The 18,921-nt window shown below is 40.5% G+C and overlaps 3 protein-coding genes across 10 annotated transcripts in view; 2 read left to right on the plus strand and 1 right to left on the minus strand.

Annotated features, from left to right (window-relative positions):
• Nucleotides 1-1,931, minus strand: part of Myo61F (unconventional myosin 61F) — a 74,424-nt gene extending 72,493 nt beyond the window's left edge. The window contains exon 1 of the mRNA XM_086985977.1: nt 1,804-1,931. Within this exon, the coding sequence (XP_086842103.1) occupies nt 1,804-1,863 (60 nt within the window). The 5' untranslated portion in view covers nt 1,864-1,931. The remainder of the gene's footprint in view (nt 1-1,803) is intronic.
• A 112-nt stretch (nt 1,932-2,043) lies between these two features.
• Nucleotides 2,044-16,468, plus strand: LOC111250127 (uncharacterized). Of its 4 annotated transcripts, XM_022804875.2 has the most exons (4): nt 11,923-12,080; nt 13,066-13,995; nt 14,284-14,457; nt 15,232-16,468. In XM_022804875.2, exons 1-4 carry the CDS (start codon nt 12,063-12,065, stop codon nt 15,805-15,807), a joined length of 1,698 nt encoding a protein of 565 aa, XP_022660610.1. In that variant the 5' UTR covers nt 11,923-12,062; the 3' UTR covers nt 15,808-16,468. The 4 variants fall into 4 exon arrangements, with proteins under 4 accessions (XP_086842108.1, XP_022660610.1, XP_022660609.1 ...); XM_086985982.1 differs by lacking the exon at nt 11,923-12,080 and adding an exon at nt 2,044-2,182 and having other exon boundaries at nt 13,066-14,457; XM_022804874.2 differs by having other exon boundaries at nt 13,066-14,457.
• On the plus strand, nt 2,045-3,779 carry LOC111250128 (cAMP-dependent protein kinase type II regulatory subunit-like). 5 transcript variants are annotated; one of them, XM_022804877.2, is made up of 2 exons: nt 2,045-2,186; nt 2,954-3,779. In XM_022804877.2, the coding sequence occupies exons 1-2, from the start codon at nt 2,164-2,166 to the stop codon at nt 3,498-3,500; spliced, it is 570 nt and encodes a 189-aa protein (XP_022660612.1). In that variant the 5' UTR covers nt 2,045-2,163; the 3' UTR covers nt 3,501-3,779. The 5 variants fall into 5 exon arrangements, with proteins under 5 accessions (XP_022660612.1, XP_086842111.1, XP_022660613.1 ...); XM_086985985.1 differs by having other exon boundaries at nt 2,047-2,186; nt 2,830-3,779; XM_022804878.2 differs by having other exon boundaries at nt 2,104-2,243.
• Nucleotides 16,469-18,921: the final 2,453 nt, after the last annotated feature.

The raw sequence follows: 18,921 nt of genomic DNA on the forward strand, positions 1-18,921 counted from the left end.
TTCGTTCTATCCCCCAAAGCGAGTAACAAGAAAAAGGAGATTTCTATCTCTGAGCGACGATATTAATCGGATCTGCTTCAATAGCGTCGCTAGGTCTTTTCAAGTTCATCGTTTAACATTGTTTTTATTAGATAAAAGTAAAATGGCGGCAGACGCTACGAGTACAGTTAGCAACCAGTTTATTTGTCCTGGCTATCAGCAATACAATGATTAAGCGGGTCGTTAGTCGGGTTTACGCCTAGATAATGGTGGTTTTTTTTCGTACGAACGGCACACGAAAAACCCGATTTCGTTTATCATGATTAGCTGAAAGGAATCATGTAGAAAATTTATCAACTTCCACTAACAACTAATAATTACCACCAGTTATGCATGAGCCACAAGTACTTGTTAGAACTATCGGATTGGAACGATTTCGGTATTGTTTGAAACAAGGATTAAAGATAAGTAGTAAATACATCTAATAGATATAACGCGCACTTAGAACGACATAATCGTCTGTGACGTTAGGACAGCAGGTTGGAAAAGGAGCCGCAAAAAATTGCCGGATCCGTGTGATATCATGGCCCGAACGTGAGTTTCGAACGTAAACAGTTTAGTGTGATGAGGTATTTGTCCGCTGATCTTATGGACATGTCGTGTTTTGGGAACAAATCCGTGTATAAACACACTTTTTTTTTCATGATCGGAGCCGGCTGTCGATCAATGTCCATTGCGTGGCAATTGTGGTCACAACTTCTTTTGTACTTGGGTAATCGATCTGTGATTTCCTTCGAAAATAATGTACCAATAGGTGACCATGCTATCTGTGATACGAGAAATAAAGGTTTATGTTGAGGTTTAATGAATCTAAGAGGCTCCACTGTGTTTCGCGTTTTCGGTCCGGCATCGCCGTTCAGATTCGAATAGAATCAGATCCCACAGAAATCCAGTATTGCAGTAGCACAAGAGTTCAGCAACTACCGCTACCCAATTAAATTTCAGTGAACCTCGTTCGACCACGATGATGCACGTCACAGCGGTGTCAGCAAGTTGAAACTTCCATAATAATAGCTTGCGAGCACGATCTAAATCACTTAGTCAGGACGAGCTTTCGCTTCGGACCACAAAAAAGTAATGTGCCATAGCTTCTGGGCTCAGTCATGTTCTGGGCTAACTGATGCAATTATACGTAGGTTCTCTTCACTACTACGCAACGCTAGTTACCTTTTTATCAGCTAGTTACTAGAGAAGTCCTGCGGCCTATCTATTATTTGCCATATTCATTTAGACTTATTGAAAATAGCTAAATAAGAGATAAACTATAGTTTTCAGAGAGAGATCAATATGAAGATTCTACAGCGACACATTATACACTGTCGAAACCCCACAGAATCTAATAGTTCGAGCTCGATTGACAAGAGTAGATTTTGAACTGGCAAATTTCTATCGTCTGTACTGATCTCCTTACAGAACTTAAAAAAATTTTAAACAAACTATCATTTATGCTCGTAACGTTGTCCATAGTTCGATGCTCGTAATCATCAATAAAGCAAAATACACGAAGTGGTGCTTACATACGATATTGAGCATAAAATCAGCCACGCTGATAGAAACGCTGCTCATTTTATTCGCCGTTTATCCTTCAACGTAAAGCGTACGTAAATAAAAAAATCACAACAACAAAAAACGACAGTCGAATATCGAATGAAAGTAGTTCTGCTCAGCGGCAGACTAAACAATTGTTATTTTGTGTAAAAAAAATGAATATCAATAAGCTAAATCTGTTCTAGCTAAATGCAGCGTTATTTTATTGAGTCGTACCTTAGATGACTTCGCGATAGGCACTCCAAGTCCACGGTTTGTAAAGGTATACACATACATATAAAAACAGATGAGAGGTAGCCAAGTCGTCCTTCTCACTCATCGGCCACTCAGTTTCAAAGAATAACTGTCAACATTCGATTTACAGACGCTATTAGTTGATCAGGCGATGCTTTCGAAGCGACAGGGTCGTCAAAATAAAATTGATAGAGTACAGCATTGGTCGAGATGTGCAGCAAAACAGTTAGAACGATGAATAGGTCCGAACAGAGGTAGCTTATAGACATAACTTTCTAAGTTGAGAAAAGAAAGTGTTTGGTCCTGTGGCTACATGAACGAGCGGATTTCTACAGAAGCTGTATGATTATCCCGTTACCAAGTAGGTCTGTTTATAACCCTAAATAATCTCCTTTCGACGGTGTTTGAAGCAATATGAAAAGGTAATTTTGAAGACTGTACCCACACAGGGCGGTGAATGACACAGAAACCTATTTCGTTCCTGTTCTAGGAAAAGCGTATGCGAAAATTTTGCATCATTTTAGAATGTGAATCAACCTAAACGATACGCAGATAAAAACACTGAATCGTTTTGAATATGAACAAGTACAGATGTACCGCAGTGCTAAAGAAGGCCCGTTTTGTGGAGGACAATTTTTGTTGTCCTAGGTCGGGTCCTATGAAACCAGCTTCCCTTAAGATGATTTGTAATTTGTCATCAGTGTTGTCATGTTTAAGTAATCTAACGTTAATTATCTATGAAGTTTGCGCTAAATTCACTTCCATCCTCATGGCTTGTGCTTTTTTTTGCAAACCAATCTTGCATAACATGAATGTCTGCTTCTTGACGCCAGCAAACATCGTGTTATGTGTCTACCTCTACGTTCAGCTGGTAAACCACAAATACAAAAACCGACTAAACCGAAACGTCACGTGTTGGCACGCCAAGTACGGTTACGTCTATGTACACTACATGAAACTAATCAGTTCTGAACAATCTGGTGACATAAAGGAATTCTAATGTTGCAGGAGTTCATTTGTGCATAGACGAAGATGACCCGTGTCTAAATGAGAGGCGTTTGTTTAGTTAGAGGCTGATAGGCTTAATGCGCTTTGAATGCAACCGACTTGTTCCGTTACACTATGATTCCAGCTGGCAACGTGTGGAGCGCTCGCTGGGAATGGACGATATTCCTGATCTTCACTATGACAGGAGCGCCCTGTTCGAAGACGCACTTAATCCGGAGACGGACACTGACGCCGACAAGCTTAAAAAGGCGCCTCGAAAAACTTTCTACGAGCGTCGAATGTTACTGAGGACTATGAAGCTTCATCCTGAGCCTTTCTTTAGAAATGACAAGGTGTATGAAGATGTAAAAGACTTTCTATTCGAACGACGTTATCGTGCTGGTGATCTAGTATTCGAGCAGGGTAATCCCGGGTACCACTTTTATATTATTGATTCGGGCGATTTCGACGTGATCAAAGACGGTGTAGCAATTTACCGCTATCATAACAAAGGAACTTTCGGTTCAAGGTCACTGTACCGTCGAACCGAACGGGTAGCGACGATTAAAGCGGTCACAGTAGGGAAATTATGGGAGTTGGACTGTCGATCTATACGCCGATACCTTGCACGCAAGTCCTACTTAATAAATACAGGCGAACTTGTCGAATACAAATATTGTGCAGTGCTCTAATCGATCTAATAAGGCTTCTCGATTCTCCAATGGCTGTTCACTATATACAGCACAACTATTGAAGTCGTTGTCTTCGTTTGAATTTATTGCTATTTACGTCTTCATGCTCTTGCGGAGCCCAAAAGTACTCTTGGCATTTGTAAAATGGTTCGTTAAATTTTGGCCATTTATAATGTTTATATATCGAGCGTTACGCTATGCTTCTCCATGAGTATTTAATTTAATCATCAGGTTGACTTACCCTTTAAAAAATAAAGTTATAAAAACTCAGTTATTCTACACATGTCGTCATTAATGTTGATGTAAGCTTTGTTATTGTCATTTTATCTGTTCGTTTAGCGTTCTACACAATTTTTACACACAAAAAAATCTATACCTTCTTCTTTACCGTTAAATCAAACAATTGTTGTTAATATTTAGCCTATATGACCGCGTAGCAGGAACGCATTTGCCTGCCATCCGGCTGAAGGTATGGCACCCAGTTTGAATTCGAGTGACTTTAGATAAGAAGCTGCGGAGGATTAGCCCGTTAGTCGAAGATTCACAATATATAGTGGCTAGGGCTTCTGTATCTAAACCACGTCTAGCTAACCGTGATATTCGGCCATCTTTACTAGCCATGTTGTCCACGCAGTATTCATTTGTCCCTCGTGCGGCTGCGTTCTTTGAGATTTGCTTCTTGAATGGTCTTGTGTGCTTAACGCGACGCCTCCCGGCTGCCTATTTCTCAACGGCTAAACGCCTTCGCCACAGGCCCCCCACGGTCCTGGCACCGTTAAGGTTCCATTTACCGTCGTAGTATGTATTTGGCATTTTTCCTTTGTGGAATTTTTACGGCTTGGACCTGACGACTTCGTCCGGTATTTGACCACATGCTTCCTGTACAGCATACCGTTAATCGTCCTAATCCTTTTTCCATCGACACCAGCACTTCGCGACCGAGCTCTACCTTCTGCCTTGTCCTTCAGCGCCAGCGGCGACGTAGCGTTGAACCAGCTGCCTCTTATGATGATCTGACAGCTGGCTGGCCTAGAGATCTTGTGTCTCGGTCACTTCCGCAGAATTAGTCGTACCGTAATAATATCTTTGCAGAGTGGGCCAAAGCTAAGCTTTCTATTGGGAACGAAACAGGTTTCTCAATGATACGGATACTGCTTCGAGCGCAAGTTAAGCATTTTACTAGACGCACACTCTCGTCTCCTTTTATCTCAACCCTACTTCTATATATACAATAATATAATAAAAAGATATATATAGATATACAATAAAATTTCCTAAAGGAGCATCGCGTAAACAGGAGTAACAGCAGTAGATGCTGGCTATCTACACAATTTCATGGCCGATTTATCCAGAAACAACTATGGTACGTTTTATATATAGGAAATAGGCCTTATCTAAAACTGTATGTAAGACAAATGATAAGTAGATCGAACGATGAGCTACAGCATTTGCAAAAGAGTCAGGAAATTTTCCGCCGATGCCTGTAGATTAGGTTAATTTCAAATTCAATGAATCTTTCTTCGAAACTAGATTGATATTTGATTGAGCAGTTGTTGCAGAGGCCACCGGGTAAGAAACAGACTAAGATATAGTCGAATCTTATCCAGGAAATGATTGTGATATTCACTTGTTGCCTAGAGCGAGCGGACAAACTCCAATAGGGGAACGAGATTATCTTCTTCCGTATGCCTTACATGAAAACGTGAAAGGTGTCCGTGTATGCCTATAGCCTCAATGTATATTTGCTGTTAACGAGAGTAGATTCTGAGAAAAAGATATATATATATAGACATTTCGATTAACTTATTCGTAAAATTGCCTCGCCTAGCAGTTTGTATTTCATTCGGTTTATCGAGCATTCTGGGCCCTCCCCAACAGCTCAGACTTTTTAAATTGCTAGTAACAAACATTTCATACGTTCCAAAAGCCGAACTGATATCAAATCTCGTGTTGCCGTATATTAAAACAAAGTCAGTCAGTCAGTCAGTCTCTCCGATACTTACCTACTCACTGAACGACCTTACCGAATTGATTTCTGCTGCCTTCTCGCTGTCATGGCCCTCGTTGTTTTCCTGCGACTCCTTCTTCCAAAATGTCCTTTTACCCTCGATATCCTTTACAGCCGCAAACGGCGCTGTGAACAAGCTCAAAAATATTGGTGGCTGGAGCGTAGGTCGTTCATAGTGTCTTCATATCGTCTACTTTCTGGGTGTTCAGTCGTTAGTGTCGTCAGCTGTTACCCATTGTTTCAGATCGAGTCGAGTCGTCTGGAAGTGAATCCTTCTTGGAAAACCTCTTGATAGCAGTTTTTGCATAGAAAACAGAGGATGCCATTTATTGAACTGCGGTTCGACGGAGGGTCTTGTAAAAATCGTACGTTTTATATAAGGGCCTCGGGGACTAAGCTGGTCATTGCGTTCGCCAGACACTAAAGTAACGATGAAATAGTTAGTTTCTCAGCGATACTGAGGGGAATCATTTTGTGCGTAAACGAAATGCCGAATAGTTAAAAGAGGCAGCAATGTAAGCTTAGGAATGTCCAACCTTAAATTGTTTATTCGAATAGGCTCCTAGTGAAATATTTAACTTCTCAGTCTTTTATAATTTGTCGTCTACGCTTAACACAACTTATCTCATCTAGTAGGTTTTATCTGTCCCTGTTCAAAGGACATCGACGTTCCAACTGACAATAATGCGAAAGCACTCATACGTACCGCCAGCGGGCTGCTCGCACAGAATCTCTCGATTCATGCATTCAGCGGTCACTTACACAGGCAATCGTGCCCTTTCTTTTTGGTTGCTGCTATTCTTAGCTAAGCACAGGCCTCCGGGTACCTAGAACGGTGTGTGTGTGTGTGTGTGTGTGAGTGTGTGTTCTTATACGAGTAAAAGGATACGCAGGATATCTCGTAAATTTTAGAGCTCCACAGGAAACAGGCCTTGTGATAAAATAGGCTAAGGCCTCGATTCATTAGCGATTTTCCTTCCTATAAAAAACATGCCTGCTTTTAAAGCCTGGAATAAGGCAGCTTCGCGGCTTAACTAGTATACTACCGCGTACTTTAACCACTGTTGGAAACATTTAGTTCGCAATATCTCACAGCACAAAAAATGCCCATTTGCATTTGACGACGGTGTTCTTTTGAAACGACAAACATATTCTACAAGATGGAGTTTTAAGCGTTATTTTTGCGGCTACCCTGTGGAGTTTTAGCGCAAATGATCAACCTATTATAGTGGTTCTCGTTCCTGTTTTTACGTCGCTTCTAAACGAAGGCCTACTATACTAACGACACCCAAGCATTTCGAGATGCGCCTGCGTTCGCCAATATAAGGTTGGCAACTCTGACTGGGGTCATCTGAAATAAATAAATGTAATTAAATTAAAGCAATAATCAAACCAGCATAAAGCATACATTTCTGAGAGTTCACATTTTCTCCGACTGGATTACGCCCACGAAGCCCACTTCCGCTAATCTACAGAAGCGAGGCGTTGGAGAATGGACTACTATATTGAAGGATACGGGGCAGTTCAGTGGTCACGATGCTTACACATTTGGACCCCTAAGTCGTACGACTACACCAGGTCTGAGCAAATGTAAACCGCTTACTTGTCTTCATGTTTAAGGTAGCGGGAGCGGTCGATCAATAGAAATAGGCGCCCAGTTTTGACGTTACCTCACTGACACGTACAGAGTACTGAAGTGTGCTATGACTATCGGGATCAATAGACATGTGACATCGAAACGTATTCCATTTCACACTGTTACAGATAGGTACTATTTGTGTATGCCGGATTGAGCTTCTACGATGAATAGGGTCCGTTTGTACGGTGCATAACATGTGTAAGGAATAGGTGTTCGTCTATACAAGCAAACTATTAAAATAATAATAAATAAAATGAACAATAACTAGCAGTCTTCTTTGTTAAAGTGAGCCACTGCTGGCGGGCGACTCGGTCGGATGCAGTACGTACAGATCCTGGATGCGCATCAAACGACAGGCAGCATTGTTTGAAAGTAGAATTTCATGACGTATTAGGTACGTAACAAAATAATGCCATCTCGAAACGCAGGCTCATGTGATCGTGGGATCGCATGGGTCTTCCCATGCACGCTTGCAACAACAAGAGACCGTATTTAGCAGTCGATTCGAAAATTGCGCCTTCGATAGCTGACGGCTTCGGGCGGAAAGATTTGAGTCAATCAACCGAACCATTCACTGACATCTTTCGATTACTGTGTACTTATCAATGGAGTATGTTAGACATATAACGAACATAAGAAATACATATTCATCTAAATAGCACACTGCCAGTAACTAGAGCAGAAACGCAGTTCCTTAAATGACTTTAGAGAAAATAAATTGGTCCGGCGAATTACGTGAGTAACAGCCGAGCAATAATTAAAGGTGCCCATTGAGGCTGATTGGCATAGCTTGTCACTTTCCTGGGCTAAGTTGAGAATAAACTTAACGGACGGCGTACTATGTGCAAATTTCGAAATTAATGCAGACCGAGCGGCGCGGGTACGAGGCCGAGTTGGCTCAGCCCACGCCTCCTCTTGTAGTGTGGGGGCACCCGAAATTCGAGGTTAGTCAAAAGCAAAGGAAACATGTCAATAGAGCACATTAGTATACAGTGATCGATGCTTCGTACGTTCCTACCGGTCGCGCTAGCATTCTCATTGCCACCGTAAACAACGAAGCGGTTACTTAGTGACATTTTTGATAGAGCGTTTACTAAAGACCTATGTAATATATAATTGTGACCTTCTGCTTATTTCGAGGCTCCGCCTGGATGCCAGCTCCAGGACAAGTGTACAATACGAACGAATTGCACCACCGCCCTCTGTTCCGCTTTATTCTTTATATTCGATTTCATCTATCGTCTAGGGCACTAACGTTATATTTGAGCGAATATTACTTCAAACAGCAAATTTTTAGGGTCTGTCACAACTCAATAGGGCCGTAGTACATTTGCCACTGTCTGAATCTATCCGATGAGATTCAACCAATCCTCAAAATGTCATAGCGCACGAATATACAAGACATGAGGATAATTAGATAATTCATGTAACCATGGCTCATTTGCTGAATAAGCGCGTCTACTTTCGAACGAAGCAGGATATATACACATGCACTCGATGCTTCAGTCGACTTCCGAAAAGAAGCTCAGTCTAATTATTATATTGTCATTACATATGATTAAAGAAGCAGGCTAGTATGGCGATTTTAAAGGAATGCGCGTAATAACGGCACACGGCAAAATCGTAATAAAACAAACAAACGTCTCTGATTTTTTAAGAAATGTATTGCTTATAACGTCACTATACGTCGATATTTACGCGTTGGCCCTTTTCGTTAAGCGTACACCCCACGACATTGTGTTCGCTAGTTTGTACGTCAGAAGAATGTACCCGTTTACATGAAACGCCTGTCGTTAGGGGGCCGGGGGGTAAGCATATACATGCAAGCTTGGAGTCATTGCATTACACAGTATACCGCTAATCAACATAAGTAGGGCTCAACGTATGTATATATGCAGCGATAACAACGACCTAGTCGTTTATATTCGCTAAGTGCGTGTATACTAGCCCAGAAAATGGCCAAACTAAAAGCTCTATGCAATACAAAATGCCGTTCAGCATCTGATGTAAGGGAACGATATCCTCGTAGACGCGGAAAATCGTATTGCGTCGGTGATCGACTACTGAACATGAGTAAAGTTCTGAATTTTAACAGCCACTTGCGATTATCGTGCCTGAGTAGCGTTCAAGGTAGCTTTGATAAAAATAGCTTAAATTTAAGTTAGAGCCTATTTGTTTGCGTTACATATATGCACAATACGCTCCTCTGCAGTGAAATGGTTCTGGCATAAGGGTGGACCATCGCGTGGCGTCATACTGCTTGAAAGTTTCACAGCGGATGCGTCGTCTCGGAAATGTAAAGCTAGAAGCTATACGTGTAGCGCAACTCTACTATTATTAGATATTTAACACTTTTTCTGGGAATCGAACTAATATCAACACATGTTGATACACGCATAGACGAACATGTCGCTTCCATATAATGATCAGCCTGTGGACCCTTATCGCGGGCCTGCCTATTCTGGCCGTTTTTTTTTTCATTATTTCACACCACCTGATTCGACAAAGATCACTGTTGTTCAAACGATGCCAAGCCCGATCGAGCTATGGAAAATTGTATATGATGTCCGGCCTTACGTAGCGCAATTCATCGGATTACGAAAGCAGTGACGTTGGTGGGTTTAAGAACGTAATCTGCCTTGACGAGGTATCTGCATCTACATTTTGAGCTTCTATTATGTGGAGACGTAGTTCTATTTTATGAGACAAACCCTCGACGGCCAGCTCCAAGTAGCCATGTGAACGACCAATTGCTTGTCCTCAATTCATATATATATATATATATATATATTATTATTATTATTAGATAATGATGGTGAGATAAAAAGATGGTGAAATGAAAAAAAAAATATATATATATCAATAAAGTATAACTATGTTACGCTGGGCCTTATCGGCCCAGTTCTCTACGTTAATCTTTCTGCTTATCGGATAATACATTTGTATCGCACTAGATTTAAGCAAGCCACTTTATCCACTCGGCCTTCTCTGCTATTTTGAAAGAAATGGGCGAATTTATAAACCTATTAAAATTGTGGTTAGTATAATATTCGGGTCTCCTTAGTACGCGATAAGCTCTTTCGTTCTCATAGATTTAATCTCAGTCGTTTTTTTGTTATAAAACTGTTTTTCTCTCTGGTCTGAGAGTGAACAAGGTAGCCTATACCCGTAGCTGTACGTAGCAAAGCGAAGTTTTACGTATCTATAGTATAGAATCCGTAAACGCATAAATATTCATTGGTGTAATCGATTGCTGAAGGAGGCAACGTTAAATAGGCCAAAAATACACATGTACATTAGTCAATTCACTAAACAGTTTATTGATTTTGAAAGTACCCGCTTCTACTAATAACTTCTAAACGACTTCTACTAAGGATTTGTACTGCAGTAAGTAGGAGACAAGCTGTATGGGTTAATAGAACGGATGAAATAACATAAGGCTAAACTAAAATTCACCATTATCAACAAAAAAAAGTCATTCTTGTTTAACAGTAATATGACATGAACTTAATAGCGAGCCTTCTTCACGACGACAATCGCTGTTAATCGTAATTAGTCCTGCACGCACCATTTAATAAAGCTCTAACTACTCACCTGCGTTGGCCGAAACCAAGTCCAGATAAAATTTGTCCTTAACACTCGAACTATATTTACGTGGAAACGAGACCACACGCCGTTCAGAATAGAAGTGTTATTGCTATGAAACGAGACCTCGAGACGCCAACGCCATTGAATTACCGCGCTTACATAAGAGTAACATTATTTTCAATGTAGATCTAGCTAAATACTTTTTGTAGTGTCGTGTGTAATACTATCTTACAGTTTTTATAAGACAAAATTATCAATCTCAAATAGAGTTGCATTGCAACGTATACATGACTGCTCAATGCGATTTTAATGGTAGACCTCTAGTGTCGAGCTCCTCTATAAGAAGCCAATTAGTAGTTGGTTCTATTTAAATCTGTGGTACTTATATGATCATCGATGAAAGCTGATAGCCCCAGAACTATGCTGAAATGCCCAATTTATCTTGTTCGACGATGCCCTAGGCCAATATTATTAATGAAAGGTTCGATATTGCAAAGTTGCTTTAGCACAAGGGCACCCTTCTAGTCAAACGTTAGCGCCGTTCTTAAGTCAAACGAAACTTCGCTACGTATTCTGCTCAGCAACTTCAGATGGTTTCGACTTCTGTCGATTACAGCTTGCGCCGCAGAACAACTAATGTTACAACTTAATTAATGATACAGTAAACTTAATTATAATGAAGCGTAATAACTTCAGCTCTTCGCGTTTTAACATTACTATTTTATAGAGACGTTTGTTCTGTTTAAATAGATTTCCTTATTCTCGTTCAGCCCCACGCTGCATGAGATTCGAGTGTGACCTCTCATATGAACTGATGAAAACTGGCTTAATACAAAAGCCTTATCTGTCACGATCTACAAACCGGGTACTTCTAATACGCGATCTGACGAATTGCTTTCAATTAGTCATTTTCCACAAGGGTGCTTTTACACGAAGTACAAAGTTACAGATGTTCGATCTCAATTCGACTATAGCACAGATTCTAACTGGTTTTTTTTTTTGAATAATAAAAATAAAAGGTATCACCACTAAATTTAGAGACAACGTTGCTAGAAGAATCGGCAACGACAAGTAGCTATCGACCGTAAGACTAAGGTTTTTCGGAGGAAGCACCGAAAAGCGTAGTACAATGAGGTATAGATGTATTCTGTATTTAACGTTCATCCGCTGTTATGCACGCACAAACCTATTCGATGCGTTGCTTTTGCGATCGTTTACGTACAATTGTCGTCTGTTTTGTGTCTGTTCGCGTATGCCCTCGCGTTTGTGGTGATCATTGTTCTGCTAGCGTGGCAATCGCAGGTCACCTGAACTCGACTGAATAAGAATGGCTACCGATAGCGAGGTAACAAAGTATATCATTACTAGTTTTATTATTAGAAATTTCTTCGAAAGAAAACGAGTAGATAGAAATTATATTTGTGTGATGTATATAATTGATCGTGTAACTTCTCGTGTTATGGGGCATCGTGAATTGAGAAGCCCTTGCTAGTAATTTCAGATTTCTTGAGATGCTCTAAGATTGTATCGCTATCTTTACATACACTATTGGAAATGCAGCCAAATATCTATTAAGACTACTAAGTCTTATAAAAAAAAAAGTCTTAAAACTATAGAAGTGAAACGTTATGCTATATATTTGAGAGGTTACTATAAAGGACGTTCGCTGATTGTGAAGATGACCATCTACGCATGTCCTGACAAACTCTGAGACTTTCGACCCGATTAGAATTGAACAATTCACTTCGTTTACTTATATACTCAATACTTATATATACTTATTTAAGTAAGTTCGAGGAAGAATTGCTTAAGTTATAACTAAAAATACGTTATACGTTATTAATAGCCTGAGAGTAAGCAAAAATTAAATCAAAGTTGAACCTTCTGCGGGAGGATTTTTGAACAGTTTGAGCTTGAATATTGTAATCCCTCTAATTTAGAGCTCTGTGTGAATTTCAACAAATTTCGAAACTTTATTAGTAATATGAAGTTCGTACTAGTAATATGCCTAGAAAATAGGCAAGGGTTACTTGTTTATGATCTTGCATCTTTGGAATCACAAAACTCAACTACTTCAATAACATGTACTTAATTGATGAAGGCAGAAGTCTAGATCAGCGGACTTGTGTCGGCCGGCAGTATTTAAGTTCAGCCAACGCTGCGATGATATTTGTCATTAGCTGTTAAAGAAATAAGTGATTTGGCTTTTGGAAGCCATGGCTACCCTGACCCCTTATCAAATCGCCTTCTACAAATAGTAGACTGCTCAAGTATGTGCAAGAAATGGTGTTTCCAATATAAATAGTTCTTATTTTTTGGTTTTGTTTCAGGTACAAGTCAGGTGGTCCTCGCCTTCTCAGGGTCATTTGTCTATTCGGCCTAATGATTCTGCAAAGTTTCCCTGGAAATCTATCAGCGGTTTGTACGTTCCCATCTATGTGTACGGAAATGGGGGATACGTGGGGGGCGCGTGCGCAAGAGTTTTGTCGGCGTTTTCGCCGCGTTTCGCAAAGAGCATTGAGGGCAGCTATCTTTACGTGGACGCCTCAAACGAAACCGTCACGCACCTGTTGAACTACATGACTTACGATACCTTGCCTAATGAGTGGTGCAAGCTACTCAACTTGCACGAATTGGCACGAAGCATTCAACAAACTGTATTGGAAGAAATCGTTGCACGTCAGCTAGTTAGTCAATCTAACATCTATCAAAAAGTGGAGCTGATTCGCTGTAATTACGCGGTACCAGTGGGAGCGCTACGCCAGGAGATTTTAAAGAATCTTGCGTCAATCTTCGGCACAGATGACTTCAAAAAATACATACTAAGTCAATACCTACTTACGGAAGGTATGCTTCGCGACCTACTGGCACGGGACGATCTGTGTGTCACATCGGAGAATGATGTCGCCAGCACAGTCAAGCAATGGGTGACTTCGATGAATCGACTGGGATATCCATTAACAATCAATGATTTTTCGGAACTAATCCAGCGTCCACTGTTGTCGTCTGCTAACTCGTACTTGCCTGAGCGGCGCTCCAATAGCTGTATTGAACAGCCATTGATCCACACACGTCGCCTATTGGCACATCAACACGTGCACTTTATAGGAGTCTCAGATGAACAGAGACCACATGTAAATGTCGCCGTTACATCTGCTCATTTTTCAAGCTCATCTGTTATTACAGATGCCAATAGCACCGCCAATACTGGAGATACTCGGGTGGATGAAGACGCTCCTTGTATGAACAACGACTCCAAGGTGCGTTTCAGGTTATACTGCGCTATGACGAATGGAATTGCCGAAATAGCAAAAAGTCAAATAATAGAATTCAAAACACTCTATCGACAGCGGACTATCCTTAATTCTTATAACAAGATCGTATATCACGATAACTGCGTTCGGTACGAATGGGTCAAACGAAACAGTTTAAATCAAAATATCCAAAACCTGATGCAAACGGACAAAAATTTAACACTTAAAATTAAAGAAGGGGTCGAGAGACGTGGCCCCACGATGTTCCTAAAGTATCAGGGATGTCTGCTTCAGATGTTTCGCTCTCACCAAAATAACGCTCAGCTTCATACAAACGTCCTATGGAAGCCCACCAGCAATAAAACGTTTCTGGCGGACATTTGCGTCTGCGAAAAAGGATTAGTAGCGTTGTTTTGTACGGTTACCGAATACGGCGAGGCCATTTACACATACAAGCATTTTCCAAAGGTACGAAATAGTGGCGTCAAAACGTAATCGTAATTGACTCGTTTTACTTGAATGAAAAGTATACAAATTTGATTTTTTAGTTAAAATTGCAAAAAACCTTCGCTGGTTTCACAATACAGAGAGTGTTTGGTGCTATGTTCGCAAATTTATTATTATTATTATATACATTCTTTTAGATTTAGGCACTTTTTGATGTTTGGTTACGTTTTTATAAAACAATTTAATTTTACCGAGCAATGATTTAGTTTAAACGTGCTAGTTTTTCTAGTGAAATCTAAGTGAGTGGTCTAATATAGCAACTTGAGTGAGTTGAGTGAAGCTCCCGAAACATTACGTATCTGCTTTTTTTTTTTACCGAACTGTCCTCTACTAGTCGCTAGGACAAATTGCTGCACCTAAATGACGGAGCTGAGGTTCTGTACCAAATTTACGCATCCATGTGACACAAAACTTTTGCAACGATTTTTTGCTAGCTTATATATATATATATATATATATATATATATATATATATATATATATAATATGGTAGTTCCATTAAAATATTTCCACTTTTTTTTAAATTTAATGACCAGGATATTTAGTCGTTCAGGAAATTAGAAAATGTTTTAAAGCATTATATTTAACCATAGCGCGAGGGACAAAGCCGATCCAATGTTTGTTCACGTAAGCCTCTATCCTATCACTGTTACTTTGATTGCTCCGAAAACGATAAGAAGGTCAGCTACTTTACGGATCTGTTTTGGGTTTGTGGTGATTGACCCACTTTTTCAGGGCAAGCTTCCCACCCCGGTCTACACAATCGCCGGGATCAACTCGTGGAATCCTATTCTGGTAGCCAGCCCTGTAGTACCCTCTTCATTCTTCGTGCTGTGCCCTAGTGGTGGAAACAGCCCCACTACGGCAGTGGCCGTATCGTTACTGCATAATTGGCCCATGCCTGGACTCGTACCTTTGGAGCCTGAGGAGGCTGATATAAGGTACGACGATTATATCGCCGAAGACCTCGAAGGTTTGTTCCAGATGTTCGCAAGCAGAGAAAACGCCGCCATGACGGAGGCTTTTAGTTCGAATTCAGCCGAAAGAAAAAAATATATACAGCAATTCAGGGTAGTATGTCACGAAACTCAAGTTAATGATAACTTCAATGGACTCGCGGTAACATCGCGCGATGGCAAGTATATATTCTTCGATCTGATAGCGCCAAACAGGTGGCAGTTGATCGGTTTTGTTCCGCACCAATTTTTTCTACAAGGTGCGAACTCACAAAAGCAGAGGCATTCAGATTGCTCAGGGATAAATGTATTGTTTAATAAGCGTGATCAGCCATTAATTTGCACAATACCGTAGCGAATTTTGGGACTCGACTTAGCATTCGACCAGCCTAGAACCTGAGCCGCATGGGCTAACTTTTTTTAGGGCTCCGAACGATCAGCATTTAGAACCGAAAAACCAGTTATGCATGGAAGAGAAAAAGAGTCAATAACACGTTGATTCTTCTAACCTAGCTGTCCAATCAAATACTCATTTACGAATTGAACGAGGGAGACGATTAAAACTAACTTAAGGGCGTTCTTAATAGTTGTGGACGGTCATCAGTCGAGTTTATCTACATTTAAAGATATCCATTACGTGGCTTGCATGTCTAATTGTGTTGTTATTAAATAATTTTAATATGCTGCCCAGACGTAAGCGTCTGTCGGCAGGGATTATCGGTTTCCTCCATAGGATCAAGCTTCCTTATTTCGAAATTGTTTTCCAAACATTTCTGAATCAAATCAACACATCGAAAAGATGCTCACCGAAAATGATCATCATTTGACATTTTGTAACACACTTATATCGTATTGTAATTGTACATTTGTAGACTATGGAGAAAAAGGGACACACGTAAGGAAGAAAATCTTCCGAACGTAAAAACCAATTCGCTAACTAATTTGAAATTGTATTCAGTTAACAGTAAATAAACATGGCTACATGAAGCGGGGGCTATTGCTAGAAAAAAAATATATATTTTTGCCTTTTTTATTCTATTTTTTTTTTCCGTTTTCCATTTCCATAGCTTTCCTTTACGCTTCACCCGGCACTTTGTAATTATGAAGAGTTATTGAGATTGTCGACTAAGCGATCCCCTATATACATAGATACACTTACAAGTATGCTCACATAAACATTTAAAGGTATCATTAATTTAGTGCATTACGTTTTTACATTTAGTGCGATGCTGTGGCTAAATTTAATTTGCTCATTTCCTTAGTTTATCTATTTTGCCGCTGAACTAATCTGGTACGTTGACAGTCAAATAGTTCAAAATTTCGGGATACTGCTAACTAATATTTCGATAGAGGGCACACACAAAAATTTGACCCTGTCAATTGAATTTCATGATTGTTCGATATCGGCTTACGTACAACCTCTGTAAGAAGTACACGACGTGACCACGAATATATAAGCCTCATATATAGAATATGATAACGAATTATTGATGCGACCTTTTGAATCCCAACGGCAGGCTTCACTACAGTTACCGCAAGGGTCCCTGTAGGAGCAAGTTAAGGACTAGGCCAAATGGATTCTAGAGGTCGAGACAATAGAGAACCCAAACCCTGTCCTAAAGACGAAGCTGCACATCCGTTCAACGCGCGAAATTCTAAACAAATGGATGACAATAAAGGCACTTGAATACCCTTTATCAGCACGCACGGAAAGACTGTTAGTCGAGTTAAAAGGGACTAGATGGTACGAACCCATTGGTTTTATTTCTTTACTTCTGCTCGCTACTCTACTGCTTGACCACCCTTCACGTATCCCCGAGATTATTCCACCATTTTGAAAACGAAGTTAAAGGAAAAGGATAGTGTTTTGTCAGCTTTCGCATTAGACTCCATCGAGGTCATGACAAACATCCGCTGAGGGAAGCCACAAGTATTGGCAGTTGAGCCACTTCAAATGTGAGTTGCGGCGTCTGGGTGTGCGATATTTCAAGCAAGACAACAAAAAAGAGTGACGAAACATGCAGGTTTGCAGGGGACCCGTTCGCTCAGGTTATTTACGTTTGAAGCGGTCATAGCGTTTTTACAACTAGCTTTCCAGAAAGAGTGGACCAACAACGTCGTATGAAAGGTGTGAAAAGAGGGACAGAATTAGGTATAGTAAAAGCCGTACAATCAGAGATACAAAGATATGCGACTATCGTCTCAGTCACTACGACAAAGGAAAGACAACTTGTTAGGAAGGAGGCTTGCCTTCGAACAAATTCAGACACTTTACATGTACCCCTTTTATTACAATCGAATAAAAAGTATGGTTGTGACAATAGCTAGAAAAAAAATCCATGGCTTCATCTAATTTACTCTAATCAAAATACACCATCATATATTGCAGTGTATTGTTGCCCCTGTAATACTGTCAGTGGCTGCGATAAAACTCTAATGCACAACCTATAAAAAGTGAGGACATCTCGATAGGTACATTAGGAAAAGCCAGAGAGATGTACAACTTAGGAGAATACTCGAGCTCTACCTAAAACGACAATGTGATATGTGTAGTATTAAGTTCAACAAAGAGGCACGTTATGTCTGAAGTGCCACAACATACACAACTTTATAGAACCATCGGGAAAGAAGCATAGACTCGCCCTCGTAGTCCGATTGGAGGTACGGCCCAAGTTGCTGCAATAATTCAATTTGAGGTCACTCAGTAAGCTCCTTAATGGCCAACGGAGACACAGTTGGTAAATAAGCATAGGCGTTCAGTTAGGCATAGCATAAAAAATACTTCCCCGGATCGCTAAATGAAGGCTTATTATCTATATAGATTATCATCATCAAACTTTGCTGCTTAGCAACAATAAGGGGTAGCAATCAATACTGCTTGATCGCAAGTTGCCTCGCATAATACTCGACGGGAGAAAACCTGACGGGTGCATTAAGGAGTGCGGACGATTTTTGAATATACGTAACTAGGTCGTAACGCAGATGCATCGATATCTGCAAGCGGAAGCGGTCCGCGTTTGGTTCGACTTCAAGACTGGCGCAAGGCAAGCGTGGGAAAGCTGTACGAAGGTTTACCTCGGAAAGAATTTTTGTCAAGCCCGGTTTGTTGCTGCTGGATAAGCTTGAATTCAGCTTGTTTTCGGTAAGCGTCTTAGCACCGCGAGATCTGCTATTTTTTCTACCTTCACCACTATGCTCAGAGTCGATTCGTACGTCCAGGCAATTTTAGTAGTTTGAAATCATATACAGAAAAAATCTAACATACGCTTCTGAAAGCGCATTGTTCAATTGTGATCAGAGAAAGGATATCAGGACGCAGTGCCTGCGACTAAAAGCTGAGGGTAACAAAGCAAGGCGAACCAGAATGGCAAGCTCTTGTTCGATTTACGTTGTAAGTGTTGAAGGCCAGGTTGCGAAGATCAATTATGACGCACCAACTAAGTCCTCGGTGGGCGACGGTAATGGGAAT

This window comes from Varroa destructor, unplaced genomic scaffold, assembly GCF_002443255.2.
Source record: "Varroa destructor unplaced genomic scaffold, Vdes_3.0 BEIS01000004.1, whole genome shotgun sequence".
NCBI classification, from domain to species: Eukaryota; Metazoa; Arthropoda; class Arachnida; order Mesostigmata; family Varroidae; genus Varroa; species Varroa destructor.